Source organism: Taudactylus pleione, unplaced genomic scaffold, assembly GCF_031769625.1.
Source record: "Taudactylus pleione unplaced genomic scaffold, aTauple2 ptg000512l, whole genome shotgun sequence".
In the NCBI taxonomy this organism is placed as follows: Eukaryota; Metazoa; Chordata; class Amphibia; order Anura; family Myobatrachidae; genus Taudactylus; species Taudactylus pleione.
Window position 1 is genome coordinate 3641701 of NW_028284914.1, and position 13306 is coordinate 3655006.

General features: G+C 46.2%; 1 protein-coding gene across 5 annotated transcripts in view; it reads right to left on the minus strand.

Annotated features, from left to right (window-relative positions):
• FGD5 (FYVE, RhoGEF and PH domain containing 5) overlaps window positions 1-13306 on the minus strand; it is a 210243-nt gene that overhangs the window by 16177 nt on the left and 180760 nt on the right. For all 5 annotated transcript variants that reach the window (XM_088450251.1, XM_088450249.1, XM_088450248.1 and 2 more), the window contains exons 13-15: window positions 9415-9498; window positions 7631-7710; window positions 2676-2772 (exon numbers count right to left, since the gene is read on the minus strand). In XM_088450251.1, the coding sequence (XP_088306377.1) occupies window positions 2676-2772; window positions 7631-7710; window positions 9415-9498 (261 nt within the window). The remainder of the gene's footprint in view (window positions 1-2675; window positions 2773-7630; window positions 7711-9414; window positions 9499-13306) is intronic.

A 13306-nucleotide genomic window follows, 5' to 3' on the forward strand; every position in this document is an offset into this window, starting at 1 on the left:
GTGTGTGTACACTCTGCGTAATACATGCGCCGTAGGGGTTTCCAGAATCTCCCGCACATGCGCAGTTGCAAGCGATCGCTTATTTACGTGAACAGCAGCATTGCGCGTGGATTGTGGCGCGTCTCTGAATCAGGCCCAATATGTTTTAAACAAGGTTCTGATGTCTCCATATCACTTCATTTCATGGTGCAGGTATATCGTTATCCAATGACTCCCCCGCCTCTGGCACAGTCTGCGCAGCGTGGAGCCATTAACGAGCCGAGGGGAGAGCGCTGCTTGCTGGCTGATCTCCGTTACATAATGAGCCCTGATCACAGGAAGATACCGTACCTGGGAGTTGTGCCGAGCGTTAAGCTTATTAATATGTTTTACCACAAATATAAATCTCAGCGGCAGACTGAGCATAAGGGCTCCCTAACCTAAAATTACATCCCTTCATTGCCGGATGTCTCAGCCCTCGGTGTAAGAAGGTTTTTATTCTCACAATCTGGTGAGTGATGCATTTATTTCCTGACAAATTAGTAAGGGCCTATTTCATAGATAGACGCTAATACCGCTGTCGCAGATTTGTACACAGCGGCTGGATGAAAAAACGCAAATGTCGCAGCCACCAGGATTTGTATTGAGACGACCGTCAGCTTCACAAGGCCAGGCGACTGCGTACAAAGACAGCATCGGTCGCAAATCAGTAGATAATCGGCCTTCTGAGTAACCCTACGTCCGCACCAAGTGGACGCCGGAACTGAGACGCAGGAGACATTTTGACTGCGTACGGGATCACAGTTGCGACATTCCTGCGTTTGAGTCCACCCCTCGTTGCCGCCCACAAACGGCCCCTGCCTGTCAATTACTTAGCGAATACTGTATATCCTCGCTGCCACAACATCTGTAATGACACTTGGCGTATGCACAGCGCGACTCAGGAGCAAGCGCAGATCACCGATAATCGCTCAACTGCGGGGACATCGTCAATGCCCCCATCCCTGAATAAGGCCTGAAAGTCGTGTAGAGCCTTCATCGTGATTAGACTTCTTTTTTGTTTTTACATGGGGGACAAATAAAGGAGCATTTCTAGAAGACCGTAATTGGGGTAATCATGGAGATCTAGATGAAGTACAGAAGTACCCCCCAAAAATTCAATACCTCTGCAAAGCTGTAGTTACTGTGGTCACTTAGCTACTGATATCAAATAAATAAACTTTGTTGTACTTTATACATATCAGTTATTTATATAGCGCCCACATATCCCGCAGCGCTATATCAGTCATACACACACATCAGTCCCTGCCCCAGAGAGCTTACAATCTATGGGCCTAATTCAGAGATGTACACTAACTCAATGGTTAGCGCACACGTCGATGGTTTAGGGATCTGCGCACTCACGGGACACGTTCCACGCATGTACAGAACAGGGCCTGCGATCTCGCTCGCAGACCCCCCCACCTCCAAGCTGCAGCATGATTGACAGGCTGCAGCATTTGGGGGGCGGAGCAGGGGCGTGTCTGCCCACCATTTCCAGAAAAGGGGGTGAGTCGCCCCTCTTTTCTGGAAGGGACAAGGCCAGGGCGTGCGTCGGAGGATGCAGATTTCTTGGCCTTGCAGCTGCCAGGACCCAGCCAGGTTACGGTAAGCTTCAGCTTCCGCAGCCTGGCCAAAAGAGCAAACATCGCAACCATCGGTCGGGACGGTTGCGATGGCGATCCCAGTCTGCGGCCTGCAGCGCCGGGATCGCAGATGCAGCAAGGAGGTGTCGGTTTCCTACAGACACCTCCTGCTGCATTCGCACTACACCGCTCCTTGTGTGCATCTCTGCAATTCAGGCCAAATATCTCCTATTACATGGACATGTACAGGCGCTAGGGTTAGTTTTTGTCAGAATCCAATAAATCTTCCAGAATGTTTTTGGATTATGGGAGGAAACTGCGGCACCCGGAGGAAACCCAACACAGATACAACTGCACATTACTACTACTAGAATATTACTTCCGTGTTTCAGGGTTGCCTACCCTCCCAATAATTGGATAAAGCTCCCGACCCCCCGAAAAGGCAGGCATGCCTCCCGGCTGCCGCCGATCCCCCCCAATGAACTGTTAAACCCCTGCAGCGGGTGAGTGGAGGGGGGGGGGGTTGCGGTGATGCAATTCATACCGAATTGTGTCATTTTGGCCCCGCCCCGTGCTTCACAATGCCTGTATTATCGGCATTGTGTAGCAGGGCGGGGCCAAAATGACACGATCGTGTGACCCCGCCCCATCACGCCCACAAATGACAGTCACCTGCCCGCCCACGCCCCCCTGTCCTGCTGATCTGGCTGCTATGCGTATGTACACAAAGAGAATTGTGATACACAAGGACGTGCTTTATGCTGATGAAAGTGATCTGCCCTCATGCAATTTCCATTACAAACTTCTTACCTTATATGCCCTGGTTTGGCCTGGGCAGCAAACCTACATTGATGAGCTCTAGTGAGTGGGAAACAGTGCTCTTTATTCTGTATATCTCTAAACTTCGAAAATAAACAGAGGCGGGCAACCTTATGTTTTCAGCTGCTGTGGTACCACAAGTCCCAGCATGCCCATACAGCCTCTAACTTGTGGCTCCACAGCTTGAGAGACGCAGCCAAGTTGTGATGTACAACATACAAGTGGTCAGCTGTGATCCTAGTCTGCACTTACCTCAATGTTGTTATAGACGGACACAGTCGGAGCCTTGTAATACTCTTGTACAGTTCGGCTGATACAACTAAACCAGTCGTCTCTCTCCGAGCACGAGCTGTCAATGAGAGGAACAAATAATGTTGTGTTATTACTGAGGATATGGGTTACACTCGGATGTCATATCCTGCACAATGGTCCCTGCACACCTGTCTGTCATTCCCTTATTACATCCCGTACTTGTGACAATATAGTTGATAAAACAATTATTAAGCGTGAGACTGGTGTGAGTGCAGCGAACTGTGTCTGCGGCGAAACAAAACTGCGTTATATACTCAGCATCCACCGCGACGCCTGGCATACTGCCGGGATCATCCAATTGTCCAATGATATTGCGTTAATATACAAATCTCGTTACGCTCACAGAGACAAACTCACTGTCATTTACAATGTGCGCTCGCTGTCACTTACAGAGTCAGTTACAATGTGCGCTCGCCGTCACTTGCAAAGTCAGTTACAATGCGGCTGACAACGGCAGACGACGATTGAGCCCCTCTATATTATGTAGTACTTTATTATTCCCCCCCCTCCCAATTGGGGTCTGTGCCTAGGCTAACAGGGGAGAACTAATACACTGCATTCATTCATAACTTGCAATGCTTTCAGGCATGACAAATGCTGTTACCAATATCCATAAATGCAGAATTATAATACAGATTGTATCATTATTACGTTTAGTTAATGAAAGCAAAATCCTGCATCTTACATCATGGCTGACTGAAAATTCAGGATACATTTTGTCCCATCTCCATCGAGCCTGATGCGCCAATAATCTGTTTTGACCGTGCCCGCAATATGCCACCCTCCTATGCCTATGGTAAAGCAATTTGTGTCACCTCTGTCTGTCTGCCCCTCCCCTTTAGATTGTAAGCTCTCCCGAGCAGGGCCCTCTTCCCTCATGTGCTTCTCCTTCTCTCACTTATACCACCATCTCCTCCTCACTGCCAATAGCGGCACTGAACCTTGGGGTCCAGCTTTTCTGGTTATTATGACTGTATGGGGGATATTTACTAAAGTGCGGGTTTATAAAAGTGGAATTGTTGCCCATAGCAACCAATCAGATTCTACTTATCATTTTTCTAGCTGCACCTTATAGTGCACAGGTTCTCAAACTCGGTCCTCAGGACCCCAAACAGTGCATGTTTTCCAGGTCTCCTCACAGAATCAAAAGTAATATAATTATCTCCACCTGTGGATCTTTTAGAATGTGTCAGTGAGTAATGAATACACCTGTGCTCCTGCTGGGTGACCTGGAAAACATGACCTGTGTGCGGTCCTGAGGACCGAGTTTAAGTGCACAGTATAGGGGGAAGCCTGTGCACAGCATCTATTCACAGTATAGGGGGAAGCCTGTGCACAGCATCTATTCACAGTATAGGGGGAAGCCTGTGCACAGCATCTATTCACAGTATAGGGGGAAGCCTGTGCACAGCATCTATTCACAGTATAGGGGGAAGCCTGGGGTCAGCCCAGCATCTCGGAGATGCTGGGCACGCCCCTTAGTGATGTAAATGGGGTTGTGCCATCAGGCCACGCCCCTTTACCATCAGATCACGCCCCCTTTTCGGGCGCGCATGACTACGGCGCACGGTAGTCCCAAATCTTCCACAACAAATGTTGGGAGGTATGTAACCCAGTGTGCAGCAATGGTTATATATATATATTTATGTAGAGCTGTATCCCATGCTCTGCAATGTAGTCTTCTGCATTTTTTTTGTCTTGTTTTGTTTGCACTGTAGAAGCATTGCCGGCACGAGCAGTATGGATTTTTATATATGCTCTTGCTTCAAATAGAAAATGTTTGTTCTGCGTGAGGCGCACGGTATAAAATCGTCCAAAAGATTATTAATATTGATTTTTCTACTGGTGTTAGAGGGGGAGATGTACTAAGCCTTGGGGAGAGATAAATTACCAACCAATCAGCTCCTGACATTTTTCGAACACAGCCTGTAAAGTGACAGGAGCTCATTGGTTGGTACTTTCTCCAATGCTTGATACATCTCCCCCTATGTCTTAGAGAAGAAAGCTCCCTGTAGTAACAAAGTGAGTACTAGCGCGGACTGTGTAATGTCACCTGTCAGCGGTTTCGCGGGGACAAACATGCGACTTGGTGAACAGCCCCCCGCAGGGCAATATAGTAAATTTCATTAGCTGAGGACAGCGAGTTTGGGATGCTGGGCACATCTCAGACATATGCGCCGTCTGGAATCCTTTCTGCACCATTACACGCCCCTAGGCGATAATCACGCGGCTTCAGCTGCTGGGGCATGTCGGGGGCACCTATGGGCGCAGCCTCTGAGGTGAGTTATGTGCAGAACGCTTCCATATTCTCACACATGAAGAGGACGGAGGAAGGGGATGGCTGTGAGGGCAGCGATCTGCTAGGCCGGCGCAATGCGCAGCGTTTACCCGGCAGAAAGTCATCTACTTAATGAGCGGCGTCTGAGTGATGGTCCCAGAGCTAAATTACAATTCTCATTATTGCAGAAATATCCGTAAATAAAAACTAATGACATCAGGGATATCATGATAGATGTATGATGGGTAAATAGCGCTGTCATCAGTTCTAATCAAACAGTGATGTCATCACCCTTCACTGCTGAGGAACGCAGGGATATATAGGATATATATTATACGTCTATTAAGTAAAAGCCCAAACTCTGCTGAAAAGGTGTGGTTTTTGCCAGAGATATTGTAGGGCTTTTCCAGAGCCTATTTAGCAAGGATAGGTGATACATGGGAATCGGTATGAATGGACCCCTGGCCGGCGGTTAAATCCCGACAGTGGCTGGCCGACAGAGGAGGAAATCCTGATCGTCCCAAAGGTAAGTATAAACTAACCTATTCTACCCCCTAACCCTCCTTAGGGGTGCCTAACCCTAACCTCCCCCCCTGTGCCTAATCCTAATCCCCCTCTAAGTGCCTAAACCTGACCCCCCCTTCCCCGCCGCCTAAACCTAAGTCTCCCGGGGGGGTGCCTAACCCTAAATCTCCCCAGGGGGTGCCTAACGCTAACCCTCCCTCCCCCTAGCCTAACCCTAACCCTCCCGGGGGGGTGCTTAATCCAAAATCCCCCCGGAAGCCCTAAACCTAACCCTCCCCGCTGCGGCACCCGGCATCCGCTTGAACGTGATGCCGGGCGCCTGTCTCCCGGCGTCTGTAAAATGACAGGCGTCTAGATATAGACGCCTGTCATTCATCCCTCATCGGGATTAAATTGTCTGGAAGCCAGCGCTCGACATTCCGTCCGCCGGCTTCCTAAACGTATACCGATACATGTGCTGCTGCAACCCTATTCTGGCCATCTCTATCGAACTCTGGGCCTGATTCAGACCTGGTCGCCAAGCTATGGGCGATTATCGCACATCTGCGCATAAGTCAAAGTACACATGCGCGAACCAGTCACTGCGGCTGGGAATCGTTCGCTCGTAGTACACAGACTTGACGCTACTTTGAGTGAAAGATTGCGCCGTTTGTGGGTGGTGACAGGGGAAGGTGCTTGTGAACGGGGGAGTGGATGTACAAACGCAGGCGTGTCTGAGCGTCAAAATGGAGTTTAATGGGTGTGCATAATTAGCAAAGTAGCGTCATTGAACGCGTCACTTGGCTGTATTTTAGCCTGAACTGATCGCAGTGCTTGCGGTGGGGTAGGGTCCGATGGCTCTCGATGTTCCCGATTAATCAGACACTTCCTGGAGATGACGTGTACTAAGAGAGAAAGGTGGGCGTCTTTATACTCCTGCGTACGCTCACTGCCGGCGCTCTATAAGACATAGAGGGCGTCCTTAAGCCGGACAGTGCGATCGCAGGATTTGCATACCCGGCCCCTTTTGGCAGCGACCGAGCGCAGCTTAGCGACCGGGTCTGAATCCGGTACTCTGAGATAAGAGGCCCCTGACATAACCTTTTATTCAGGCCTAGAGCTGCCCTTGAATCAGTGCGAGTGACAGGAACAGTCCGGAATATGCCACAAATGACTGGGCGGATCGCTTCTGGCTCTCAATGGGGCGAGGTAATGTGGTCGGGAGACAGACGGACGTATAATGGCTGATCGCGGCCATCTCCCAACTCTCCAACATGCCCGATAATAATAACCCAGTTGCCAGATATTACCACTAATAAATAGGGTATTCGTCCAGCTTTACCATTCTCCTGCTTCCCCATAAATCCACCGATATGACCAGGCCTCACCCCTGAGGTACCCACCTCCAACACAGCAAACCAGGGGATATTGGGAGTCTCCTTTGAGCCATTTGGGAAAAGTGCGAAATACATTTCTCACAAACAACTATCCCATGATTGAACTGAGGTAAATACTGTACAGGAGGCAGAGCCTGGGCCTAGAGTCACACAACTGAGGTGCCAAACACAAAGCTTCCTCTGCAGTCTTATGGAGCTATATATGATACAGTAAAAGTATACAGCGGCTCGCTTAAAGCAGAAAGATGGACGCAGACATTTTAACCCAAAGGCGTGTAGGTGATGTTTATGTATTGTTCCTGTCACTAGGTCTCATTCTGAGGGGCCTATTTACTAAGCAGTGTTAGGAGACAGAGTGAAAAGTGATAAGGTACCAGCCAATCAGCTCCCAACTGTCATCTCACAGGCTGTGTTTGAAAAATGACAGTTGGGAGCTGATTGGCTGGCACCTGATCACTTTTCACTCTGTCCCCTAACACTGCTTAGTAAATAGGCCCCTGAGTCTCTTTACACGAGCACAAGTAACGAGTTTTTGCATTCAGCGCAGAAGCGATTTTATACACATTAGTTCTACGAATACTCCCATTAACATGAGGTAATAAATCTAGTTTCCGCGGCTGCCCGCAACTACAGAAACTATGTGCGCGACACTACGTGCACTGAAATCACGGACTGAGCCCACACGCCATCCTGTGATATCGGATAAACGGCGTTACCTGGCGGACAGCATCAGACAACGCTCCATACACTCAATCTTCAGCACGTTCTGCGCATTCTCCACAATCGGTCGGCTCACCTGGGACAAAAACATATATATATATATATATATATATACACACACATGAGTAAGACCAGACAGTTCCACAAATGCCCCATCAGGTGTTGTTAAATATTTAAAACTCTTTATTACAGAGGTTAATTGGAATTTTTTTTAAATATAATTTTTATTTACAGGACATAGTGAGCTGCAAATATTTATATTTATGGTGTTTTTTAGCTATAAATAAATTAATTTTCTTTTTTTTTTTTTTTATTTTACTCTCAGAACCCGATACTTGAACAATCTGCCACTTCCAATACTCTCTCTCATTGTTTCTTATTAAGATAAAATTCCCCTCTCTCCCAGCCGAGTCTCCTGCGGTAAGTGCAGAACATCACCTGACAGCGCCACATCGGCGGTCAGCTCACAGTTAATATTAATGAGGGGTTTTATTTGCCTGGTTTTACAAGGATGAAATGAGCCATTTAATCGTTATCTGTTCCGCTGTTAAGCAGCAGGAATGCTGAATTATAATATAGGGTGAGACGGCTCACCTCATAAACAGGAGACGTAATTCAAATAGGTCTGTTGTCCCGCTGCAGCGCCAAAGTGATCTACAGTATAGGGGATTTAGGGGATCCATTCATCATCACTTAATTTTCACAAAAGCAGGTGAAAATTAACATTTTCACCTGCTTTTGTGTAAATGAAGTGTCAGGGCTATTCATGATAAAGGTAATGCAGGAGAAGTCACACATATCTCCTGCTCGCCTTTCAGCCCCGATGTGGCCCAGTACATTTATTAAACTCCGAAAATAATGTATTTTCTTAGTTTGACTGCGGGAACGTACGCCATCTTCAGATGGCGTTCATTCCCGAACCGCAGCTCCTTCCTATGGGAAGAAGTCCAGGGTTGCGAAGAGGTATCCATTCTGATCTCTCCGCCCCTGTCCGTCTCCTTCCGCCGGAGGTCAAAGTTCACGCACGTGCAGTAGCGATGTCGAGTCAGACTCAGCGGTGTTAGTTTACTGAAGGGGATCGCGGAGACGGCAGATTTCTCTAATCAGCCGTCTCCACACCGGACCAACGCTGAAATGCTGAAGTGCTCCGATGGAAAGGGATCCACCTAATTATCAGGGGAGGGGGGGGGCGTGTGGCCCCTGATAATTAGCACAATGAATGGACCCTCTACTTGTATAATATGCAGATGATGCTAATATCTGCAGAAACTCCTGTAATATCTGTATACACAGTGAGTTCTGATGTCATCACTTAGAATTGTTTTGTTGACTTCTGTCAATGTGTCAATGTTATCATTTAATTGCTCATTAGGAAAACGTGTCTATTATAATAGCGGGTTTGGTATATCATGTTGACATTCTGCATGTCGACAGTGATGAAATGACGACATGATTATAATGTTGACATTTCGTTTCTAAAGTCTCCCTAACCCTAATGTCATTTTCACTACGTCAACATGTCATATCGGCATTTTCCAGGTGTCGCAATTTTCTAGATGGCGACATTTTAACCATGTCAACATCATAACTGTCAACATTTTGGTGTCGACATAGTAATCGACGACAGTATGACTGCACACCATTATATGATATATATATATGCAGGTAGAGAGTATTTGTACCTGGTGGGAGGGGTCGTCTTGGATGATCTGGTAGATAATTCTGATTACTTTATTATATACAGTAGATAGAAAGGACAGATATACAACTCAGCGCTCACCCTCATTCCCGGAATAGAGAGCGTATTTTTCAGCCTGTATTTGCCGTCTTTTTGTGGGAACGTATACAGCAGGACATCGTTCATCTGGAAAACAATTACATCAGAAACAATTAAAATTAATTCTCAACATCAATAAATCTGACGTTTGCAATTTACCCCAAATTCCGTCCATTAGCAGAGACCCGGAGTCAGCTGTTAGATTAATAAAAGCAGGGAACACTTACACCCCCCACATGGCGCGGGGGAAACAGGAATAATAACCGTCACGCTGATTCTGAAATGAAAGCTGAAGCGTGAGCCCGGGACAAATGTGTCTACAGAAATATCATATCCCAAACTGAGGAGATGATTTGCAGATCACAGTTATTAAAGCTTCTGCTACCTACTAAAGGAAAAATAACCTTATATTAGTGTTATTTCTAACATATCTACTTGTGAGCTGGAAATGTATATAGGTACTAATAATAGTAGGAGCTGTCACATCCCCTTCTCCTCTCTGTTCACTATCAGAGAATTCGGAGGTGATCCCGGTAGCTCTTGGTTTTAGGAATTTCTGGGCGCTACTAGTTTTTTTTTGTTTTGTTTACGTTAACTAAAACAATTGTCGATTTGCAAAATCTGTTTACAAAAAAATCAACATGAAAACGGGTTGGAATGATCTGGGTCTTTCAGTGCCGATTTGGCCTTTGGAGCCTAGGGCCCGTATTCAATTTGAAGCGTTAAGTCTGGATCCGCGTTAAGTTTCCGCCGATGACGTCATTATCGCCTGTTTTGGTTTTACCCCGTATTCAAATTGAAAGACTTTCCACCTAGGCGGAACGTCAATGCAATGTAATAGGCAGTATCGCCTATGAATGGCAGGTGGAAAAAAGTGCAAATTGGGGTTTTGGGGTGCAATGTTGCGGGAACCCCCGTGCAGCCTGCAGACAGTCCCCCAAAGGTAATCTGTGTCAAAAAAAATTGACAAAAAACTTAAGGACACCCCAAAAATTTGCTTTGAAAAAGGGGGCGAAAAAAAAAATGTTGGGGTACAAACTTAAAAACTAGCGAACTTGACTCTGGGGGGGTCCCCAAGTATGCCCCAAATGTTTTTTTGATTGCAGGTGCTTGCGGCAGGTGGATTTTTTACGATTTTTTCAACTTTAAATATGCTGGCCCCCATTTTCATGTACCCCAAATTTGCTGGGAAAACTTATTTTCTGGAAAAAATACTCCTGAATACTATTCTGCACCACGTATAAGAAAACGCTATTTAGCAGCTATTGAGTCCATTTAAAAACACCAAATACCTTTAGCAAGCCAAATCGGGGGGTACCATAGTGAACCCCCATGTCAGAGCACCTTTTGGGGGGTGACAGGCTGATTTCCCCAAAAATGACAGTACTTTCCGCTTGTTACAGTATCGCCGGGTGCCGTTTACGCCTACTTTGAAACTGAATACGGGGTAAAGCGTGCACACGCGCGATACTTTAACGCCTACAAAACAGGCGGAGTCGGAGATAAATCCGGGCCGTGTTAACTTAACGCGGCTTGGCTCAAATTGAACACAGCTCTAGATTGCCTAATGGTTTAATTAAAGTCACTTAGGGGGGAAATTTTTAAAGCTTGTAGATTGTGAGAGATAAAAAAAAAAAAAAGCACCAACCAATCAGCTCCTAACTGTGATTTTTCAAACATGCCTGTAAAGTGACAGTTAGGAGCTGACTGGTTGGTACTTTATCTCTCTCCACTTTATCTCTCTCCAAGCTTTGATAAATCTCCCCCTATATGAGAATATGAAGAGAGGTTTTTCAGCCCCCAATGTTTTCCTGAATATCTACACAACATAATAAGGTACAAATTTAACACCGGTCAACGTCACGTTAAGGTAGACAGTAAGAAGCCTACATCCAGTGTACATTAGGCATTTTATTTAGTTCTTATTTACTGAGCCAGTGTTTTATATTATAGTCACTTATGTGGAAAATGGACCCCGCAAGGTTTGTAGTAAAACACATTTGCAGTAAGCAAGTGAAAACAAGGGCTGTCCATGCATATAACATTTACAGCAATACATGTGGCTTCTCACTAACAATACCATTGCAATGATGTGCTGTAACCTATAGCAACCAATCAGATAAAAGCTTGTAGCTGTCTGGCTTGCTCCACCTAATGAAAGCCGGCATCTGATTGGTTGCTCTGGGTTACAGAAGCATTTCCTCAAATAAGTCCCAGGGCACCCCCTCCGAGGTCATACTGCAGCTTTAGTGTCTCCTATGGCTGTCTACATTCACTTCCATACTCCTGGAGCAGTGACTCCCCTGATAAGACATGTCAGGGGGAGGATAAGCAAATCTAACTCCCAGAACTATATCTGGCCAATGATGGATGGCTTCATGGAAATTTTGGCTGTTACGGAAAGCAGTGCCGCTCGCCAGCAGCTGTAACCTTGAATGCGACCCCCGTGCCATTATTTTACACAATATTCAGTATACATAATGCATAATCCTCATATGTATTTAATAAGAACATACCAATGCAGGTTTACAGACTGCGCCTGTCAGTCATTCCCGGCAAGGCGATGAGCCCCAGTGATGCCGCAATGGGATTCACGCGCCATCCAGTGATAGATGTCTAGTCAGTGGGTTTTTATTCAGTTTACTTATTGCTTCATAAATTACCTTCTTTGTTCACATTAATCTGATCTGTTCGGTGACATCTCCACCCGGGTGATCACATTACCATTCCTGGCTATGGCGCGATTCAGCCCATGGAGATATATATCATATTATAGACAAGTAATGATCTGGGAGTTGCATACATTTAGATTTTTTTCCCCCAGCCCATGTCTGCTTTGTAAACATATACATAATACCATTCATCTCTGCATATAACTGTACGTAGAAATAAATCTACATTATTTAGCATCACTGTTGGCGCGACGCTGAGAACGGTTTCTAGGTGAAGCAATGCCCTCCGAGGCCGCCATGTTGTGCCACAGTGATGTCGTTACCGGTGATTAATTGATAGTTCGTAGTAAAATGTGCTTAAAAAGGATTACGTCAGAAGTGACATCATTATTTGGATTTTTATTTCTGATTTCATGGTAAATAATGAAAATATCCTGCATCTGCGCACGTACATGGCTCGCAGAATTGTGAGAGAAATATGTGACCAAACGTATCATGAAATCCCCACGTAATTCCTTATAAGAAGTTAAAGAACCTATTATAGTTCCACATAACCCTCATCTGGGTGTACTGGAAGTCTAAGGGGGGAATGTACTAAGCAGCGGCTTTGTAATCCCGGCAGCTGTGCTGCAGTTTACCGGCGGGATTGCATACCGCAGATTTACTAAGCTTATACCTGCTGCAAAAGCAAAGAAACACCACACTTCAGAGTAAGGAGGCGGATAACACTGGGAATTCTCTTATAGGGGAAATATTCTAATAAAATATTAGAGGGGAAATTATTCTTTCATTTTATTACAGTGAAAAGAAAGGCGCCAATATTAATGAATTGGTCACTTACAAAACCCCAATACTGCAGTACAGTAAAGTCAGTGGGAACTCTGGGTCGGATTCAGAGACGGACGCCAATGCAATTTTCACGCAGATCGAGCGATTATTTGCCATCGCGCATGCGTATAAGCCGCACTGCACGTGCGCAGCAATCGCGTTGTGATTGCAGGCGCACAGAGGATCCCATCACAAAGTGACTGACAGGTTGTCAGCGTTTGGGGGTGGCAACAAGGGAGTGGTCAGAAAAACGCAGGCGCGCCTGTTCGTTTAAACGCTGTTACATGGGCGTGCATAAATTAGCCACTGCGATTGCATTCGCTGTTCTGCGTGTCAGAAGAGCTGCCTAGGCTGCGGCAGGCCAGACCTGCCGCAAGGGTAAGATGGCCGCCGAT